The 20,462-nt window shown below is 42.3% G+C and overlaps 1 protein-coding gene and 1 pseudogene across 1 annotated transcript in view; both read left to right on the top strand.

The window, feature by feature from the left end:
* The window catches only part of DHTKD1 (dehydrogenase E1 and transketolase domain containing 1), a 51,978-nt gene extending 34,910 nt beyond the window's left edge, over nucleotides 1-17,068 (top strand). Inside the window, exons 11-17 of the mRNA XM_007129293.4 lie at nucleotides 1,158-1,308; nucleotides 1,688-1,794; nucleotides 9,664-9,828; nucleotides 12,921-13,003; nucleotides 13,347-13,516; nucleotides 15,166-15,251; nucleotides 16,067-17,068. Of these exons, the coding sequence (XP_007129355.1) occupies nucleotides 1,158-1,308; nucleotides 1,688-1,794; nucleotides 9,664-9,828; nucleotides 12,921-13,003; nucleotides 13,347-13,516; nucleotides 15,166-15,251; nucleotides 16,067-16,171 (867 nt within the window). The 3' untranslated portion in view covers nucleotides 16,172-17,068. The remainder of the gene's footprint in view (nucleotides 1-1,157; nucleotides 1,309-1,687; nucleotides 1,795-9,663; nucleotides 9,829-12,920; nucleotides 13,004-13,346; nucleotides 13,517-15,165; nucleotides 15,252-16,066) is intronic.
* Nucleotides 17,069-20,116: 3,048 nt separating this feature from the next.
* Nucleotides 20,117-20,462, top strand: part of LOC102985906 (60S ribosomal protein L17-like) — a 1,015-nt pseudogene continuing 669 nt past the window's right edge.

Here is a 20,462-nt window from a genome sequence, read left to right as displayed (position 1 = left end):
TCCACAAACCCAGTTCAGAGTTGTGCTGCCTTGAACTGTCACATCTCTTTAGCCTCTTCAGAGATGTAATTTTATGTTCTGCTTTTTTAATCTTAACATATGATGATGATTCTTTTGCTTTATCATGCAAACAGGATATTAGAATAATGGATTCCGAAAGGTAGGCATTTTCAAGTAACTTTTCCCCCCTTTGTTTGTTTGTTTGATTTTAATTAATTTTTATTGGAATATGGTTGCTTTACAATGTTGTGTTAGCCTCCACTGCACAAGAAAATGAATCAGCCATACGCATACAGATATCCCCTCCCTTTTGGACTTCCCTCCCATTTAGGTTACCACAGTGCATTAGGTAGAGTTCCCTGTGCTATGCAGTATGTTCCCATTAGTTGTCTATTTTATACATAGTATCGATAATGTGTAGTGTCAATCCCAGTCTCCCAATTCCTCCCTTTCCACCTCTTTCCCCCTTGGTATCCATACATTTGTTCTTTATGTCTATGTCTCTATTTCTACCTTGCAAATAAGATCATCTATACCATTTTTCTAGATTTTTAAAAATATTTATTCATTTATTTTTGACTGCATCATGTCTTAGTTGCAGCGCATGGGCTCTTCGTTACAGCGCGTGGGCTTCTCTCTAGTTGTGGAGCGTGGGCTCTAGAGCGCAGGCTCAGTAGTTGCGGCACGAGGGCTTAGTTGCCCCATGGCACGTGGGATCTTAGTTCTCCGACTAGGGATCAAACCCACGTCCCCTGCATTGGAAGGCAGATTTTTAACCACTGGACCACCAGGGAAGTCCCTCCCCCCACTTTGTTTCGTGACATTTTTTAAAAAGCTCTTATGACACCATTTTACTCTCAGCTTCAAAGGTGGGGCATCTGAGAAGTTAATTTTGCTTCTCCTTCAAAAAAATCTTTAATGCCCATATTCCAACCTTTTGTATGTCCTCCTCTGTTTGCCCCAACTTTTCCCACACACGTGACTCATGGAGAGCAGGAGATGTCCTCTCTCAAAGGGATGTGGGGATGAATGAAAGCACAGCTGCCCTCACAGCCCTCCTCCCTTTTGAGCAGTTGATACCAATATGATGCTTTACCTTTACTGATTCACATCCCATCTTCCCCGCACGATGGTTCTGTTCTCCTCCTTTGCCCTAGGTCAGCAACAGCCCACTGTCGGAAGAGGCCGTCTTGGGATTTGAGTATGGGATGAGCATCGAAAGCCCTAACCTACTGCCCCTCTGGGAGGCTCAGTTTGGCGATTTCTTCAACGGTGCCCAGATCATCTTTGACACGTTCATCTCTGGAGGTTGGTGTTGGCCTATGGGTGTGTAGTGGACGTGTGGCACCAGCCTCACGGGGACAAATGACAGAAAAGGGGCCGTAACTGCTTATGAGACTCCTGCGTACCATGGCATCCCCCCACTCCGAGAGTTGGGAGCCTGTTCTGTCATCCACTGGGGCATGGCAGCTATCAGGCAGTTAAATAAGCTGCCAGGAAGAGCATGTAAGTCCTCTGTCAGCAGGAGGGCTGTGTCTCCTGGGGAATGTGCTTGGCTGGAGTGAATGGTGCAATGAAAATGGTTTTGGGGGTCCAGCAACAAACTAACGTGTGCCTCACTGCCCAGCCGCCCCGGGCTGTCCTGCACCTGCGTCGTAGCGTTCTTACTCCCACTGCTGCTTTGCAGGTGAGGCCAAGTGGCTCCTCCAGAGCGGCATCGTGGTCCTCCTTCCTCACGGGTACGACGGGGCTGGACCAGAGCACTCATCTTGTCGAATAGAGCGTTTCTTGCAGGTATGTCCACTGCCTTCTGGATTCCACGAAATGTTTCCCTGCTTTCTAGGTGCTTTGAAATAGAGCTGCCTCCTACAAATACCTAATGTGAACCTTGGACTATAAGACTTTGAAGTATTTGAATGAAACAGATTTAATGCAATGTCAATCAATATTCCTTGGAAACGTGATGCCTCAAGCATGTTAGTATCATGGTTTTACGGCAATGAAAGTGCTTATTTTTAAAAAAAAAAAATTTTTATTTATTTAGGCTGTGCCGGGAGTTAGTTGCAGCATGCGGGATTTTTAGTTGCAGCATGCGGGATCTTTAGTTGCGGCATGCGGGCTCAGTTGCGGCATGTGTGCGGGATCTAGTTCCCCGACCAGGGATGGAACCTGGGCCCCCTGAATTGGGAGTGTGGAGTCTTACCCACTGGACCACTCAGGGAAGTCCCTGAAAGTGCTTCTTATGCAGCAAATATAAGTAGTTTCTGAGTCAAGCTGATAATCGGAGTCATCTAGGGGTTTTTTATAAACAGAGATACAGTGACCAACCCCAGATCTAAGTAGTGATAGTATTTTTATAAAATGATTCGTGACCATTAAAAAATGTTAAACAACAACCCAGAAATTACCATTGTTATCTTTTGGTAAGAATCATTACCAGTGCCTCTTTGTGCATATTTCTAATATTTTATTATGAAAAATTTCAAACATACAGAAAAGTTGAAAAAACTTTACAGAGAGTATTCATATGCCCACTTGCTACATTCTACCATTAATATTTTATTATATTTGTTTTATCATGTATCTATTCCTCTGCCATCCCTCTGTCTATCCATAAATCCATATAATTTTTGGATGCATTTGAAAGTAAATGGAGACATCAGTACACATCACCCTAAGCACATGAATATCATTAATTATCTTAGCATACAGGCAGATAAAATATATAGAAAGGTGGTAGATCAGTAGATAGGTAGATAGAACAGTAGCTAGATAAATGGATATAACTGGTTGGTTGGTAGATAATGACAGAGAAATCATTTCATAAAAATTAGATTATAGAAATAAATTGGAGGTAAATTAAAGAACTAGCTGTGAAATACAAAACTACAGTTTTTCAAAGAAATATAGGAAACGAGCTTGCAAGAGATACAGTTTGGGAGTCATCAGTTTCTAGATGATATTTAAAGTCATGAGACTGGATGAAATTATCAAAAGAATGAGTACAGTTAGAGAAGAGAAGTTGCCCCCAAACTGAGCCCTGGGATAGACCAGCATTTCGGGGCTGCAGGGAAGGAGAACACAGGAGGCTGAGTAGGAGTGACCAGTGAGGCTGGAGGAAGGTCCTAGAAAGCAAGTGAAAGATACATGTTAAGAAGGAGGACGGGGCTTCCCTGGTGGCGCAGTGGTTGAGAGTCCGCCTGCTGATGCAGGGGACGCGGGTTCGTGCCCGGGTACGGGAAGATCCCACATGCCACGGAGCGGCTGGGCCCGTGAGCCATGGCCGCTGAGCCTGCGCATCCGGAGCCTGTGCTCCGCAACGGGAGAGGCCACAACAGTGAGAGGCCCACGTACTGCCAAAAAAAAAAGAAGGAGGACATATCAAGGCCAATCAGGATAGGACTGAGAATTAGCCGTTGGATTTAGCAATAAAGGGTTCATTTGGGGGTTGGTAACTGCAGTTTGTTTTGGTGGAGTGGTATTAGGAGTATATGGAAGGAGGAAAGTTTAACTCTTGAAAAGTTTTGCTGCAAATGGAACAAGGAAGTGGGAAATTTGCACCAAGAGAGGTTCTTGTTGCTTTTCTTTTAAAGATAGGAGAAATAACAGCATGTTTGTATGCTGATAGGAATGATCCAGTAGAGAAGAAAATATTGACGTAGGAGAGGGAGTAGAATGATTGGAGTGATTGCCTCGAGAGAGCAGGATGGGCTGGTGTCCACTGCACAAGGGATTGGATCAGCTCTAGACAGCAGCATGGCAGGTTCATCTATGGTAATAACCAGAAGGCAGAGAATACGGTGCAGATGATAGAACATGGTAGATGTTGTGGTGAAGGTCTGAGGAGATACGCTTGGGTCATTAGCTGAGAATGATGATGGAGGAGGAGATCCTGGGTTAAAGCTGTGAAATAGTCATCTGGAAGAGGAGGAGAATGAGTGAATTAGGGAAATAGAAGAAAATAATCTAAGTGCATTGAGGGCCCACTTAAGACTCTTGGTCAAGATTTTTTTTTTTTTTTTGTGGTACGCGGGCCTGTCACTGTTGTGGCCTCTCCCGCTGCGGAGCACAGGCTCCGGACACGCAGGCTCAGCGGCCATGGCTCATGGGCCCAGCCGCTCCGCGGCATGTGGGGAAATAGAGCTGCCTCCTACAAATACCTAATGTGAACCTTGGACTATAAGACTTTGAAGTATTTGAATGAAACAGATTTAATGCAATGTCAATCAATATTCCTTGGAAACGTGATGCCTCAAGCATGTTAGTATCATGGTTTTACGGCAATGAAAGTGCTTATTTTAAAAAAAAAAAAATTTTTATTTATTTAGGCTGTGCCGGGAGTTAGTTGCAGCATGCGGGATTTTTAGTTGCAGCATGCGGGATCTTTAGTTGCGGCATGCGGGCTCAGTTGCGGCATGTGTGCGGGATCTAGTTCCCCGACCAGGGATGGAACCTGGGCCCCCTGAATTGGGAGTGTGGAGTCTTACCCACTGGACCACTCAGGGAAGTCCCTGAAAGTGCTTCTTATGCAGCAAATATAAGTAGTTTCTGAGTCAAGCTGATAATCGGAGTCATCTAGGGGTTTTTTATAAACAGAGATACAGTGACCAACCCCAGATCTAAGTAGTGATAGTATTTTTATAAAATGATTCGTGACCATTAAAAAATGTTAAACAACAACCCAGAAATTACCATTGTTATCTTTTGGTAAGAATCATTACCAGTGCCTCTTTGTGCATATTTCTAATATTTTATTATGAAAAATTTCAAACATACAGAAAAGTTGAAAAAACTTTACAGAGAGTATTCATATGCCCACTTGCTACATTCTACCATTAATATTTTATTATATTTGTTTTATCATGTATCTATTCCTCTGCCATCCCTCTGTCTATCCATAAATCCATATAATTTTTGGATGCATTTGAAAGTAAATGGAGACATCAGTACACATCACCCTAAGCACATGAATATCATTAATTATCTTAGCATACAGGCAGATAAAATATATAGAAAGGTGGTAGATCAGTAGATAGGTAGATAGAACAGTAGCTAGATAAATGGATATAACTGGTTGGTTGGTAGATAATGACAGAGAAATCATTTCATAAAAATTAGATTATAGAAATAAATTGGAGGTAAATTAAAGAACTAGCTGTGAAATACAAAACTACAGTTTTTCAAAGAAATATAGGAAACGAGCTTGCAAGAGATACAGTTTGGGAGTCATCAGTTTCTAGATGATATTTAAAGTCATGAGACTGGATGAAATTATCAAAAGAATGAGTACAGTTAGAGAAGAGAAGTTGCCCCCAAACTGAGCCCTGGGATAGACCAGCATTTCGGGGCTGCAGGGAAGGAGAACACAGGAGGCTGAGTAGGAGTGACCAGTGAGGCTGGAGGAAGGTCCTAGAAAGCAAGTGAAAGATACATGTTAAGAAGGAGGACGGGGCTTCCCTGGTGGCGCAGTGGTTGAGAGTCCGCCTGCTGATGCAGGGGACGCGGGTTCGTGCCCGGGTACGGGAAGATCCCACATGCCACGGAGCGGCTGGGCCCGTGAGCCATGGCCGCTGAGCCTGCGCATCCGGAGCCTGTGCTCCGCAACGGGAGAGGCCACAACAGTGAGAGGCCCACGTACTGCCAAAAAAAAAAGAAGGAGGACATATCAAGGCCAATCAGGATAGGACTGAGAATTAGCCGTTGGATTTAGCAATAAAGGGTTCATTTGGGGGTTGGTAACTGCAGTTTGTTTTGGTGGAGTGGTATTAGGAGTATATGGAAGGAGGAAAGTTTAACTCTTGAAAAGTTTTGCTGCAAATGGAACAAGGAAGTGGGAAATTTGCACCAAGAGAGGTTCTTGTTGCTTTTCTTTTAAAGATAGGAGAAATAACAGCATGTTTGTATGCTGATAGGAATGATCCAGTAGAGAAGAAAATATTGACGTAGGAGAGGGAGTAGAATGATTGGAGTGATTGCCTCGAGAGAGCAGGATGGGCTGGTGTCCACTGCACAAGGGATTGGATCAGCTCTAGACAGCAGCATGGCAGGTTCATCTATGGTAATAACCAGAAGGCAGAGAATACGGTGCAGATGATAGAACATGGTAGATGTTGTGGTGAAGGTCTGAGGAGATACGCTTGGGTCATTAGCTGAGAATGATGATGGAGGAGGAGATCCTGGGTTAAAGCTGTGAAATAGTCATCTGGAAGAGGAGGAGAATGAGTGAATTAGGGAAATAGAAGAAAATAATCTAAGTGCATTGAGGGCCCACTTAAGACTCTTGGTCAAGATTTTTTTTTTTTTTTTGTGGTACGCGGGCCTGTCACTGTTGTGGCCTCTCCCGCTGCGGAGCACAGGCTCCGGACACGCAGGCTCAGCGGCCATGGCTCATGGGCCCAGCCGCTCCGCGGCATGTGGGACCCTCCCGGACCGGGGCACGGACCCGTGTCCCCTGCATCGGCAGACGGCCGTTCAACCGCTGTGCCACCAGGGAAGCCCCTTGGTCAAGATTTTAAAGTGAGATCCATCAGTGTGATTGTGTGTTTTCTCCAGCTTCATTCCCTGCATAGGTGCAGAAATGGGACAGATGGAAAGTTGAGATTAACTCGGCTTGTGGTTTGGAGTGAAAAAATGTCAAGGGAATTAAGGGTGTATGCAAAAGAATGATTATAATGACTGACTATGGAATTTAGCTTAAGTAAGGAGGAGGGAGGAGATGTGAAGGGTGAAGGCCAGTGAAAAGGTGATAGGATCAATATGTTGGTGGTATTGATGAGGCTGAAGGATTGATGGAGTCAAAGTGTTAAAGGGAATTGAGCTAGAAAGGTAGGAAGTGGTGGTCAGAGTGGAATGGATAAAGTAGAGCTTATGGACATATCCCTGTCATTGAAACCAGGATGTAGCCATGGAAATGGGTTGTTGAAGTAGGATGGAGGACAGTGATTGGAGGACAGGAGTTCAAAGAACCAAGCTGCCAGGGTTTTGAAAGGATCATCTACATATGCATTAAAATTACCAAGTCCATGTTAATAATTTTCTCAAACCTACTTCATAGGATTACTGTGAGGCATAAAGAGTCAATATATGTAAGTGCTTAGAACAGTAATCGACATTTATATGTTTTCTGTTTATTATTATTGTTTTTTTGCGGGGGGGGGGGGTTGCGGTACGCGGGCCTCTCACTGCCGTGGCCTCTCCCGTTGCGGAGCACAGGCTCCGGACGCGCAGGCTCAGCGGCCATGGCTCACGGGCCCAGCTGCTCCGCGGCACGTGGGATCTTCCCGGACCGGGGCACGAACCCGTGTCCCCTGCATTGGCAGGCGGACTCTGAACCACTGCGCCACCAGGGAAGCCCTGCTGTTTATTATTTTTATTATTATCATTTCCTGTGCTTGCACTGGGATTACCTCAAGCTCTTTGTTTACACTACTAATTTTATTTTTAGCCCTGCAAAAGAATTAATATATCGATATGTAAAGGAAGAGTGTTTGCTGTTTATATGAGCACTTGCTTACTTCATCTTCTTTCATTGTGATTATCTCAAGCTCTTTGTTCATGCCATTTCTTTTTTGTCCTGTCTGTTCTGCTTCTTGCTGTTTCTTATTTATTTATTAGATTTGTAATGGTAGAGTTTGGTTCTCACTTGGTTTTCTTGGCATTGCACTCACCTTTCTTATCTAATTCTATTGTGTTACCTTTAAGACTATCTGCCCTTTAAAACATTGTTGTTTTTTAAAATTGTGGTGAGAACGCTTAACATGAGACCTACCCTCTTAACAGATTTTTAAGTGTGCATTGCAATACTGTTGACTGTAGCTACTATGTTGTACAACAGATTTCTAGAACTTATTCATCTTACATAACTGAAACCTTATACCCCTTGACAAGCAACTTTCCATTTCCCCTTCCCCGCCCCTGGCAACCACTGCTCTGCTTTCTGCTTCTATGAGTTTGACTATTTTAGATTGTTCATATAACTGGAATTGTGCAATATCTGTATTTCACTTAGCATAATGTCCTCAAAGCTCATCTGTGTTACTGCAAATTGCAGGACTTCCTTCCTTGAATAGGCTGAGTAATATTACATATATAGATAAAAATACCTATATACCACATACCACATTTCCTTTATCCATTCATCTGTAGATGAAAATTTAGGTTGTTTCCACATCTTGGCAATCATGAGTAGTGTTGCAATGAGCATGGGAGTGCTAATACCTCCTTGAGATCCTGATTTCAGTTCTTTTGGTTAAATACTCAGAAGTGGGATTTCTGGATCATACAGTAATTCCATTATTAATTTTTTAAGGAGCCTCCATGCTGTTTTCCGTAGTGACTGTACCAATTTACCTTCCGAACAACAGTGTACAAGGGCTCCCTTTTCTCCACATCCTTGCCAATACTTATGTCTTTTGTTAAAAGTGGCTGCCTTTTGCCTGCTATGTTCCTTTCTTTTTGTCCCCTCCCACTTATAAAAAGTTATAAGGGGCTGTATAATATTTACATTGTTGCTATATCATTTTATTTCATCTTGTCTTTGATTATTTAGGGCAATTCTTCAAAAACCTTACAGTTTCCCTGAGAGGGTGTGGGTGAATTCCACTTAATTTTCCTTCCCATTTGGTACCAATTTACCTTCTTAGAACAACAGTTGAGAATAGTCTCCAGTACATAAAGCCTGAGGACATGGCGTGGGAGGACATAGCTCTGCTGGACAGAGGGTTTTTCTTGGTAAATTCCGGTGTTCCTTCTGAGGTTCAATAGCTAAGCCCATACAAGGGTCCACTCCCTGGTCAGGGCTGTGTATCACTTCCATGGGCCTCTCTTTCCTTGGCATGTCCTGGCCCTGGAAGCGGCAAGCCTGGCAGCCCCATCTACCTCCACTGAATTCTGCAGGGGCTTCAGACCTAGATTTTGCCTTTATTTCCCCAGGGTGCCACTCACACCCTGTCACCAAATTGGAGGAGCCCAGTAAAAATCTCAGGATTTTGTCAACTCACTTACTTTCCTCTGTACTGCTTCTTGATCAGGGTTAGGAGCCATGCCTCAAGTTTCTGTCCCAGCAGGATCTTCTGAGATTTCACTCCTTGCCCTCAATTTTTCTACCTCGTTAGCTGCTCTTGTTCTTGTCTCTAAAACAAACTATACTTACATTTAGTCCATCAGGAGAGTGAGATTCGGATAGTGCATCCTTCCAACATCTTCACTCCACCGTCATCAGCATCTGTATTTTTCAAAAAGTCTCCTCCAGATGCTTCTTTTATTTAAATTTTAAATTTTAATTTTTTTTGGTCATGCCGCATGGCTTGTGGGATCTTAGTTCCCTGACCAGGGATAGAACTCGGGCCCTTGGCAGTGAAAGCTCCAAGTCCCAACCACTGGACCACCAGGGAAGTCCCCACCTCCACATGCTTCCTGCAGTCAGCTGTGCTTGGAAAGAACCACACTGAAACACACAGACGTGGCCGATGGGGAGCCATCAGGCTTCTCCTCTGGTGAATTCTTCACAGGTCATAAATTTACCTTCTGGTCTTTTCCTATAATGAAGAGACACATCTCTTCTCCTGCTCATCAGAGCCCCGTGTCCCCCTTAGGATAGCCTGTGCCCTTAGGATGGAGTGAGATGACCTGACTGTGTGCCCCTTCCTCTCACTTCCCTCCCAGATGTGTGACAGCGCGGAGGAGGGCGTGGACGGGGATACTGTGAACATGTGCATGGCTCACCCCTCCACGCCCGCCCAGTACTTTCACCTGCTACGGAGACAGATGGTCCGGAACTTCAGGAAGCCCCTCATCCTTGCTTCTCCGAAGATGTTGCTCAGACTCCCTGTAAGTAGAAAAAGCTGGTTGTTAGTCTTTTTCCTCCTGTCATTTTTTTTTCCCTGCATTTTCGTCTCTTCTGTATCTGATTGTAGATGCAAATGACAGAAGCATCTCTTTGGTTTTAGTTGGCCACGCTGCTTTGTCTCTCTCTTTCTCTCTTTTTTTAACCTTTCAAGAATCACTAGAAATCTAAGTCGCTCTCAGTTTCATTGTCATGAAGGACAGGCATAGCAAATATTACAACCCTGGCATCCCAGTCTGAGCAGAAATAATCTTTTAGGAAAAGTTTCAAAGTCCAAATGGTCTCAGCACTGCTGTGTTGATAGTTGCAAGTTGGGAATTGAAAGTACTTTGATGAAAATGAGTGGTTTTATTCATTGACTTTTATTTAGACTTTTTCTGTTAAATGATTTATCACCGGTAGACTCCATTTCAAACATTGTAACAATATAGCTTATCACTACCTGGCTTTACAAGAGTATATTTTCTCTTGGTTTACCGGAACTAAGTGTTAAGCACACATGTTTTTTAAAATCACACAAATATGCTAGTTTTCAAGTGGCAGAGTTCAAGATAAGAAACACTGCTAAGCATATATTTATCCCACCTGCTATAATTTTTTTTCAGTTTTGTATGAGAGTCTGAATTAGGATTAACATTTGAAAAACCTCTGCATTTATTTGGATGCCACTGCTGAGGTGAACTAAGTCGTTTAGGACTTGGCTGTTTGAGATGATCTTGTCTTCTCACAAAGGTTAGAGAACGTGTGTTTGGAAATGAGGGGTGTTGAGGGAAGCTGCCAGTGATTTGCCTTCACCGGTTGCCTTTTTTGGAGTTTCTAGCATTTGGAGGGGAGTAAGGTGACCCCTTGTTCTCACAATCGGTCAAGGGTACTTGAGTGATCCCAGAGTGAACGCCCCCTTAAATTTTGCTCTTCAGGCCCCTCACCTGTCTCACCCCAGCCTCAGGGGTCAATAATGAGGAAATGCACTTCAAGCTCTTTCACCAATGGCTGAAAGTTCATTTGTTTGGTCTGCTTATTCTCTCTGTGAGCAACCTTGTGAATTTTGAGATGGTTTCATGAGCATCATGGGACACTCAAGACAAACAAATTCAGTCCCTTTACACCATCTTTCTGATGGGGCTGTCTTGACACCGATATTTGGAAACGGCAATGTGAAAGGAGCCAAGTCAAAATGTGAAGTTACTATAATTTTGCTCTGGGTCTTAGTTGCGGCACGTGGGATCTAGATCCCTGACCAGGGGTCGAACCTGCACCCCCTGCGTTGGAAGGCAGAGTCTTAACCACTGGACCACCAGGGAAGTCCTGATCTGGGATTCTTGAACCCAACTTTCATTGTATCCCTAGCGTTGTCACCTGCTCTCTCAATCACAACTAAAAGGAGTACAATGATATTAAATATAATGCATGTATATTATTAGGTATTGAGTGAACTATTAGAAGTTTTGTTGAGAATTTCTTTTGCTGTTTGAAACTGAAAATGAGTTCATTTTCTGACCCTAATGCTCCACCCCTCTCCCCAAGTCTAATATACAACTTATTAAATAAGCGAAGCCTTCCTTGGGGAGCTTAAAAAATATCAACAGCTATCTTATAGACTTTCAAGTGAAAAACTACTCTTATTAAGTAGTCAAATATTTTCATTAAACATGTAAGTCCTTTTGTTAATGGAAAGTCAGTACAACCAGTATTGAATTCTGATTTCTTCCTGAAAATTGGATTATTGGTACAAGTGATCTAGCAGATTATAAATAGACAGACTTCTCTATCCATGGCCCACTCAGAGATGACTTGCCATGTAGCAAACATGACTCAGGGGTACAGGGAGTTTGTCTGTCAGGTGGTACCAAAATCCCACCCCAGTTTCCCACCTAACTCTGAACTCTGAACCTTTTGATTCCTGCTGTAGGAAGTGGGGACTGACAAAACGCTCTGGTTCAGAAGGGAGAAAGATTGCCTCTATCACACATTATTTACTAATAAGCATAGCTGAATAGCTAATATTAATTTTTTAGGTTATATGCAGTATCCCAGCATCAGTATGGCTGCCCTCAATGGCCTAGTCTAAATGTCATGTACCCATTTGGGACTAGACTAGAGGGAAGCTAACTAGATGATAGCGAAAGGGATCAAATCCCTCACTTCGGCTTCATCAGTTTTCCACCCTAAGTTCTTTGCAACAAGTATTTATTTGCCGCACCATGCAGCTTGTAGGATCTTTGTTCCCCGACCAGGGATTGAACCTGGGCCCCCGGCAGTGAAAGCACTGAGTCCTCACCACTGGACTGCCAGGGAATTCCCAAGTATTTTTTTAAATTGGGCTCAGTAATAAAATTTCTTTTCATCGTGGAAATATTCATATGTTGTTCCTACTTGTTCTGTTTCGTTTATAAATTATAGTCAAAATCCTAAAGACAGAAATAATTGCCCTAACTCAGCTATTCCAGTTCACAATATAAATTCTATAAAATGTTCTTTCTGATTCCAAAAAGTTAAGGTGTAGTTTTTATTGATAATAAAGTTGAGTCATCACACTGCAATTTTTTTTTTTTTTGTGGCTGCGTTGGGTCTTCGTTGCAGTGCACAGGCTTCTCATTGCGGTGGCTTCTCTTGTTGCGGAGCACGAGCTCTAGGCGCGTGGGCTCAGTAGTTGTGGCTCTTGGGCTCTAGAGTGCAGGCTCAGTAGTTGTGGCGCACGGGCTTAGTTGCTCCACAGCATGTGGGATCTTCACGGACCAGGGCTCGAACCCGTGTCCCTTGCACTGGCAGGCAGATTCTCAACCACTGCGCCACCAGGGAAGTCCCCCACACTGAAATTTTGACTGTTAAAATTTATTGTGGCACCAGACAAAAGGCAATCTTATGTAACCTCAGAAAAATATTTTATTCTGAAGTATACAGAACAGATACTTTTGGGAAAGATATTTTGTTTATTAGTACATATGTTTTCTTATAGTCCCAGGAGAGAATTTTGATACTAGTTCTTGGGAAAGATCCCTGATAAGTAAAAGCATCTTCAGGTCCTTTCCCTTGGTTGATAGATTTGTGGCTTTTTTCTCCCCCTCCCCCTCCTTAGGCAGCTGTGTCAACTCTTCAAGAAATGGCACCAGGAACAGCATTCAAACCAGTCATTGGTGACTCATCTGTGGATCCAAAAAAGTAATCTGATGTGGAGCTGTTTTCATACTCTGCAGTAGATTTGTAGTGAGTGGGAAAACTAGTTCATGTTAAGTGAACCAAGCGACCCAAATCTTCTCTATCCTTATATAAGCCCTTTAAGTTCATGGGGTAGGAGTTAGAATATGCACAGAAGAGTGAATTTTGGAGGCATATGTTGCTCAAGAAGGTTGGCCAGGGCACAGCATGACTGAACCCCACTACAACGCCCCCGCTGCTTCAGTGGTGAAGCATTTAAATCTCTGTGGTCTCCCCCTTTCTTCTGCTACAGTTCTTACTTTAAGATATTTCTCCCCCGCCTCATTGTCCCTTTTCTACCCATCAGGGTTAAGAGTTTAGTGTTCTGCTGCGGCAAACATTTCTATGCCCTGCTGAAGCAAAGGGAATCTTTGGAGGCCAGGAGGAATGACTTTGCCATCATCCGAATGGAAGAACTCTGCCCTTTCCCACTGGATTCGCTGCAGGAAGAGATGAGCAAATACAAACATGTTAGAGGTAAAGGGTCCTTCTTATTAGGCTTTTTTGGTTTTAAGTTACCTGAAACCCATTTGAACTATCTCAAATAAAAAGATGGTACGGGAGCAGTGAGAGTTATTAGAAAGTTTAATCTCATGGAATCTGGAGATATGAAAGTAATACAACTGAAGCCAATGTCTCTATGTCTTTTTTGGTGTCCCTTTGGGTGTCCCTTTCATTCTTCCCCGTTTTCATATAAGACATCGAATTTCTTGAGTTTGGAGGGAATCAGTGCTATACAATCGTTTATGATACATCCGGTATAATTGTAAAAGATAAGCCTTTTCAACAGATGGGGCTGGAATGATGAGATATCTATGTGCACCTTATACAGAAATTAACTCAAAGTTGATCATAGACCTCAATGTAAAACTATAAAACTTCTAGAAGGAAGTGGATGAAAATCTTCATGACCTTGGGTTAGGCAAGAAGTTCTTAGACATAACACCAAAAGCACGTTCCAGAAAAGAAGAAGTAGATTTTACCAAAATGAAAAACTTTTGCACTGCGAAAGGCACTGCAAAGAATATAAAAAAGACAAGCCACAAACTGGGAGAAAATATTTGTAAAAACATGTCTGACAAAGGACTCTCCAGAATGTTTAAAGAGCTCTGAAAACTCAGCAGTGAGAAGATGTATAATCCAGTTTTTCAAAGGGTGCAAAGGAATTGAACAGTCATTTTACCAAAGAACCAGATGGCAAATACCCGTATGAGAAGATCATCAACATGATTAGTGATAGGGAAATGCAAATTAAGCCAAAATGAGATATGGCTACATACCTATTAGAATGGCTAAAATGAAAACAAAACAATATCAAGGACTGATGAGGATGCAGAGCAACTGGGACCTTCATTCACTGCTGGTGGGAATGCAAACTCGTACAGCCACTCTGGAAAACAGTTTTGTCAGTTTCTCATGCAGTTACACACAGAGTTTCCTTACCACCCAGCAGTCCCACTCCTAGGTGTTTACTCAAGAGAAAGGAAAAATCCATATGTGAATATTTACAGTGGCTTTATTCATAATTGCCCCGAGCTGGAAGCAACCAAAACATCCTTCAACTGGTGAATGAAGAAACAATCTCATTGTGCACCCCTACAATAGCATGCTCCTTAAGAATAAAAGAGAGTGAACTATTGCTATCGGCAAAATGACCGATGGATTTTGCTAATTCACAGAAGCCAAAACCAAAAGGCTGTATACTGTGTGATCCCACTTACCTGATGCTCTGGAAAAGGCAAAACTTCGGGGATAGAGAAAAGATCAGTGGTTGCCAGAGGTTGGGGGTGGGAGGAAGAGCTGAGCACAAAGGGGCAGGATGAGGGAATATTTGCGGTTTAGAGAATTGTTCTGTATCGTGATTGTGGTGATGGATACATGACTATGCATTTCTCAAAAAAAAAATAACAGACGACACTGTGCCATATTGGAAAGGTAATAATATATTTACTTGAGGAGATGTGTGTGTGTGTGTATGTATATATATGTAACTATGTATGTATATGTGTATATATACATATACATGTGTATGTATGTGCACACACATACATATATAGTGTGTCTGTGTGTGTAGTGTGTTGTACATATTTACCTGAGGTACTGAGATGAACTTTCTTCTTTCATAGATTTTATTTGGAGTCAGGAGGAGCCTCAGAACATGGGTCCTTGGTTTTTTGTTTCTCCAAGGTTTGAAAAGCAACTGGCCTGCAAGGTGATAGCTCTTTCTCTTTTGCAGTGTTTTGTGTGTGTCCCTTGTCTCCTATTGGAGTGCCAACAAATAGGTTTATCCCTTATTATCAGTCCAAAGCTTCTAAAGATAAACTAAAATATAAAACCTAGTTTTAGTTCCTTTTTCAGACTAAACTGCTGAGTGTTTAGCAAGCTGTATATGTGTACCTACCAGTATCATGTTAAAAACAAAAACAAAAACAATGATTATACTCGAAAAGGTAGAAGACCTACCTGTCGTCTACCTTTCCCATTAGCCTACGCAGCATTCTTGTCCCAAAGGTCAGTATCCAAGTCCTGGGGGAGGAGAGCCATGAGCTCGCTTGTTTTACAGTAACACTTATTCCAGGCCCACCTGCCAAGCTGGTAGACATCGGAGGCCAGATTCTTTGTTATGTTTTAGGAAGAGGAAAACAAGGAGAAGAACAGTTGTGCTTCTGTTTATCTTTCTATTCTGCTCTGATTAAAACTCAGGTCACTTGATACCAGTTTAGGGCACTCAAATCATTTTCACCTGTAAATAGTTCTAATTTAGGAAACTCTACAGCTAAGACCAACTAACAGTTACCTAAGAATAGGACAGATTCCAGAATATGTCTCACCTTATCATGCCTGGAATTAAGTTTTCAGTTGTGACATAGATCTCCCTGCAATCTATTTTATGTAACACAATATTTTCCAAAAAGGTGATTTATAGTTAAACAACTTCAGAGAAATACACGCACGTCCCTGGACGAGCTAAGCAGAGCTCTGGTCTAGTCCAAATGTCATTGTATTTCTTTTCTGCTCCAACGCTAGCTCCGTCTGGTGAGCCGACCCGCGTTGCCGGTACCTGCTGTAGGAATTGGCAGCGTTCATCTAGAGCAGCATGAAGAAGTCCTCGCCAAGACCTTCACCCAATGATGCCCTTCGAAGAAACACTACTTACTTGTAAGAAAACTGCCACAAAAAGAAAGACTCGCCTCCTCCACTCTCTCCTCCTTCCATTAGGTGCCACAAAAAGAATGTATTCCTCGAAGATGTTGGGATTGATGAGGACAGAGGAGAGGTTAATCTAGAAGAATACATGGAACAGCCAAAGGAATTGTTCATCAAGACGTGAATCCCACAAGTCACTTTTGTCCTTAAGAGTACCATAGTGTTATATTTTGTTAGACCTGCGTGGGTTGTAGAGCTAGGTCCTTATCCGGATGTTTCCAGACTCGACTCTTTCTAATTAACTGGGTATACCCAGGAAAAGTTCTTGAGTCTGAATTTATAGCTGCATAGGGATTACCTCAACATTACCTCCCTATTTCCTTGACGCCTGTGTCTTTCATGGATTTTCCCTTTTTTATTCAAAGTCCTTGACTACCTGTATTTTCAATGTATGTCATCTCTGGTACTGCTTTCCAGCCACTGTGAAAAATGTTTCACCAAACACTATAGCAAAACTGTATTATTCCTGATTTGTGTTCCTCAAGATCACTATTTTACTCATTATCCTTAAATGTAGGTCTTATTAAATATAAACCTGCGGGTGTATGATCCTTCAGCACAGTATTGTGAAGCTGAGTTATAGTTACGATGAAATTGATTTGTGGTCTACTTTGCCATAGTATCTTTTTTTTCCCTTAAATTGTTCTTGCCGCGATACCTTAATATTTTTAATTAACTCTGGGTGTCTGATATGGGGATTTCAGCCCCTGGTTGATCATCAGCCTTGCCTCTAAAAGTCCCTGCTGTCTTATGATGTTAATTTGTGATACTTAAGGATCACTTTAACTTTTTTTTTTTTTTTTTTTTCTCACTGTTGTGGCCTCTCCCGGTGCGGAAACACCGGTTCCGGACGCACAGGCCCAACATCTTTTTTTTCCCTTAAATTGTTCTTGCCGCGATACCTTAATATTTTTAATTAACTCTGGGTGTCTGATATGGGGATTTCAGCCCCTGGTTGATCATCAGCCTTGCCTCTAAAAGTCCCTGCTGTCTTATGATGTTAATTTGTGATACTTAAGGATCACTTTAATTTTTTTTTTTTTTTTTTTTCTCACTGTTGTGGCCTCTCCCGTTGCGGAAACACAGGTTCCGGACGCACAGGCCCAACGGCCATGGCTTACGGGCCCAGCCGCTCCGCGGCACGCGGGATCCTCCCGGACCGGGGCACAAACCCGCGTCCCCTGCATCGGCAGGCGGACTCTCAACCACTGCGCCACCAGGGAAGCTCCACTTTAACTTTGATAGCAGGAATTTCCCAACATCAGGCACTTTCTGGATTTCTAGAGGTCACCAACCCACTCTCCCTTATTCTGAAATTAAGCTTATAACTGGAAGTATAACTCAATATCAGCAAACTGTGTACATTTACATGGCTTGGTGCTGCAGAGCACTACCATGTACCATGCTTGTGCTGGGACACTGTGTTTCTCAGAAATGGGGGAACTACCGGGGCCCTGTAACACCCTCTCCACTTTTACTGGCAACTTTTAATGTCTTTCAGAATCCATGTATAGGTTGTTCTGGCCACAGCAGTAGATTCGTGATTCAAATCTTAAACGTGTACATGAGTGTACTGATTTATCGTTACTGTAATATTCACATCCCTTTTATTCCTATACACGTGAATGCTTTCTTCCTTCGCCAAGCCTTATAAATCATGTAACTTAGTGCCACGCATGTCAACCAGTAAAATTACAAAAGTCTGTTTAATGAGAACGGTTATCAATGCTGTATATTGAACTAGAAAATAAATAAAAGCACAGTGCCATTTTTTTTCAGATCTCTCTGTTTCTTGAGTTAAAACATTTCAAAAGTCTGAGCACAAAATGAGATGGAATTTTTTTTTTTTTTTTTTTCCGATACGCGGGCCTCTCAGTGTTGTGGCCTCTCCTGTTGCGGAGCACAGGCTCCGGACATGCAGGCCCAGCGGCCATGGCTCACGGGCCCAGCCGCTCCTCGGCATGTGGGATCTTCCCTGACCGGGGCACGAACCTGTGTCCCCTGCATCGGCAGGCGGACTCTCAACCACTGCGCCACCAGGGAAGCCCCAGATTTTTTTTTTAGTTGAGATCTCTCCAGATTTCTAACTTTACACCTCATGAGTCTGTTTCCTGTTACAGCTCCAACTTGAGCCGTGAAATGTCTTCTGTATCTTAACCTTACTCTCAATCACCAGTGCAACGTGGATCAGCATTTTGAATTACCTTGCAGGAAGAGGCCATTTGAAGAATTCCAAATCAAATACTCACATAATAAAGAACGGGATAAATATATCAATAATAAGGTAAAATATTTTAAAAATTGATAATGTGGTATTAATATCCCATTAATATAAATCTATGTTAGAAGCACAGAGTCTGAACCACTGGACTGCCAGGGAAGTCCCCCAAATTTTCTTTTTTATAAGAACAATTTTGCTCAGTTTTCCTATATTTTCTGTACACATACTATAAGCAAAAATATTCTAAAGCGTAGCCATTTTGGGGCTGACTGTATCACCTTTGAAGTTTTATTATTTAAAAAAATTCCTCGGCTGGCAATAGAAACAGTATCACTTTTGCAAAATTGAAGAAATATGGTTTTAGCAATTAAGGGTTACACAGGAAGGAAGTCACATTAAGAATCAAGACTTTTGGTCAAAGAAAAATACCATACGATATCACTTATATGTGGAATTAAAATATGATACAAATGAACTTATTTACAAAACAGAAACAGACTCACAGAACTGGAAAACAAATTTATGGTTACCAAAGGGGAAAGGGGGTGGGGGAGCGATAAATTAGGAGCTAGGGATTAATGGATATACACTACTATATATAAAATAGATAAACAACAAGGTCCTGCTCTATAGCACAGGGAACTGTATTCAATATCCTATAATAAACCATAATGGAAACTAATCTGAAAAAGAATATATATATGTATGTATATATGATATTGAATCACTTTGCTGTACACTTTGCTGTACAATCAACTATACTTAGATTTAAAGAAAGAAGGAAAGAAAGAAAGAATCAAGACTTGGGTCTTGAGGTTCCAAAAGCTTTACCTAATTTCTCTTAGATGTACTTGGATATTTGGTTTACATTTTTCAACTTCTCAGAGGATTCAGGCTAAGACTATTAAATTTTGGGGAAATTTGGACAAAATGTTTAAATCCTCAATATTTGTAACACTATTACACAAGTAGACAATTCCTAAATTATTCTATGGAAGTAGTAATTCACTGTCATGTTTGTATTTAAATCTGATAAAGCACAATCTAAAGCAGACTGTTAGTTCCCCACGGCCAGCTGCAAAATCAGTTAATTTTAGCAAACTTTTCATAAAGGTATACTACTTTAGTGTTGTTTCCCTGTGTCTTCTCTGACTCACATGAAGAACCAGCTATAATGGAACAAAGATAAGATATGATCCTGTAAGAGTAGAATGGTATTTCCTCAATAAATAGTTTATTGAACACATGTTGCATATATGGCATTGTTCTGGACATTAGAAACACATGAAATTTAGAGATAAAATGGGTTGCCCACTGTCCCCAATGGACTAATAATCTGAGAAGACAAAGTATTTTACATGCAGAGAGAGATTCTTGCTGAATGTGCTTAAAACAAGGGGGAAGGTCATGATAGAGTGATATTCCTGATAGATGTAGATTAGGTGGCATCTTGTGGTTATGCAAGGAAAAGTCCTGAGTGGCAAGTAGTAGCAGAAAGACTGAAGAATCTTGGAAAGGGAATTCACAAAAGTTATCTAGGGTATATTCCCAGCTTGTTCCCAGGCTTTTCCTTGAACCAGCGAGCTGTCCCAGAAACAGGTAGTAAAGAGAGAACTTTTCTGGTAAGGGGCCTGAGGTGACCTCTAAAAATGGTTTGGTATTCACTTGACACAGAAAACCCCACAAAATCATGCAAGTCAAGAGGTTCAAATCTTCATGGTCACTTTAAGAACACTCGTGAAACTGCCCAGGCCATTAAGGGTATGCATATCCGAAAAACCACCAAGTATCTGAAGGATGTCACTTTTTTTTTTTTTTTTTTTTGTGGTATGCGGGCCTCACACTGTTGTGGCCTCTCCCTTTGCGGAGCGCAGGCTCCGGACGCGCAGGCTCAGCAGCCATGGCTCCCGGGCCCAGCTGCTCCGCGGCATGTGGGATCTTCCCGGACCGGGGCACGAACCCGTGTCCCCTGCATCGGCAGGCGGACTCTCAACC

This window comes from Physeter macrocephalus, chromosome 11, assembly GCF_002837175.3.
Source record: "Physeter macrocephalus isolate SW-GA chromosome 11, ASM283717v5, whole genome shotgun sequence".
Lineage (NCBI taxonomy): Eukaryota > Metazoa > Chordata > Mammalia > Artiodactyla > Physeteridae > Physeter > Physeter macrocephalus.
Note: the sequence above shows the minus strand (reverse complement) of the source record. Positions and strands in the feature narration are given on the sequence as shown.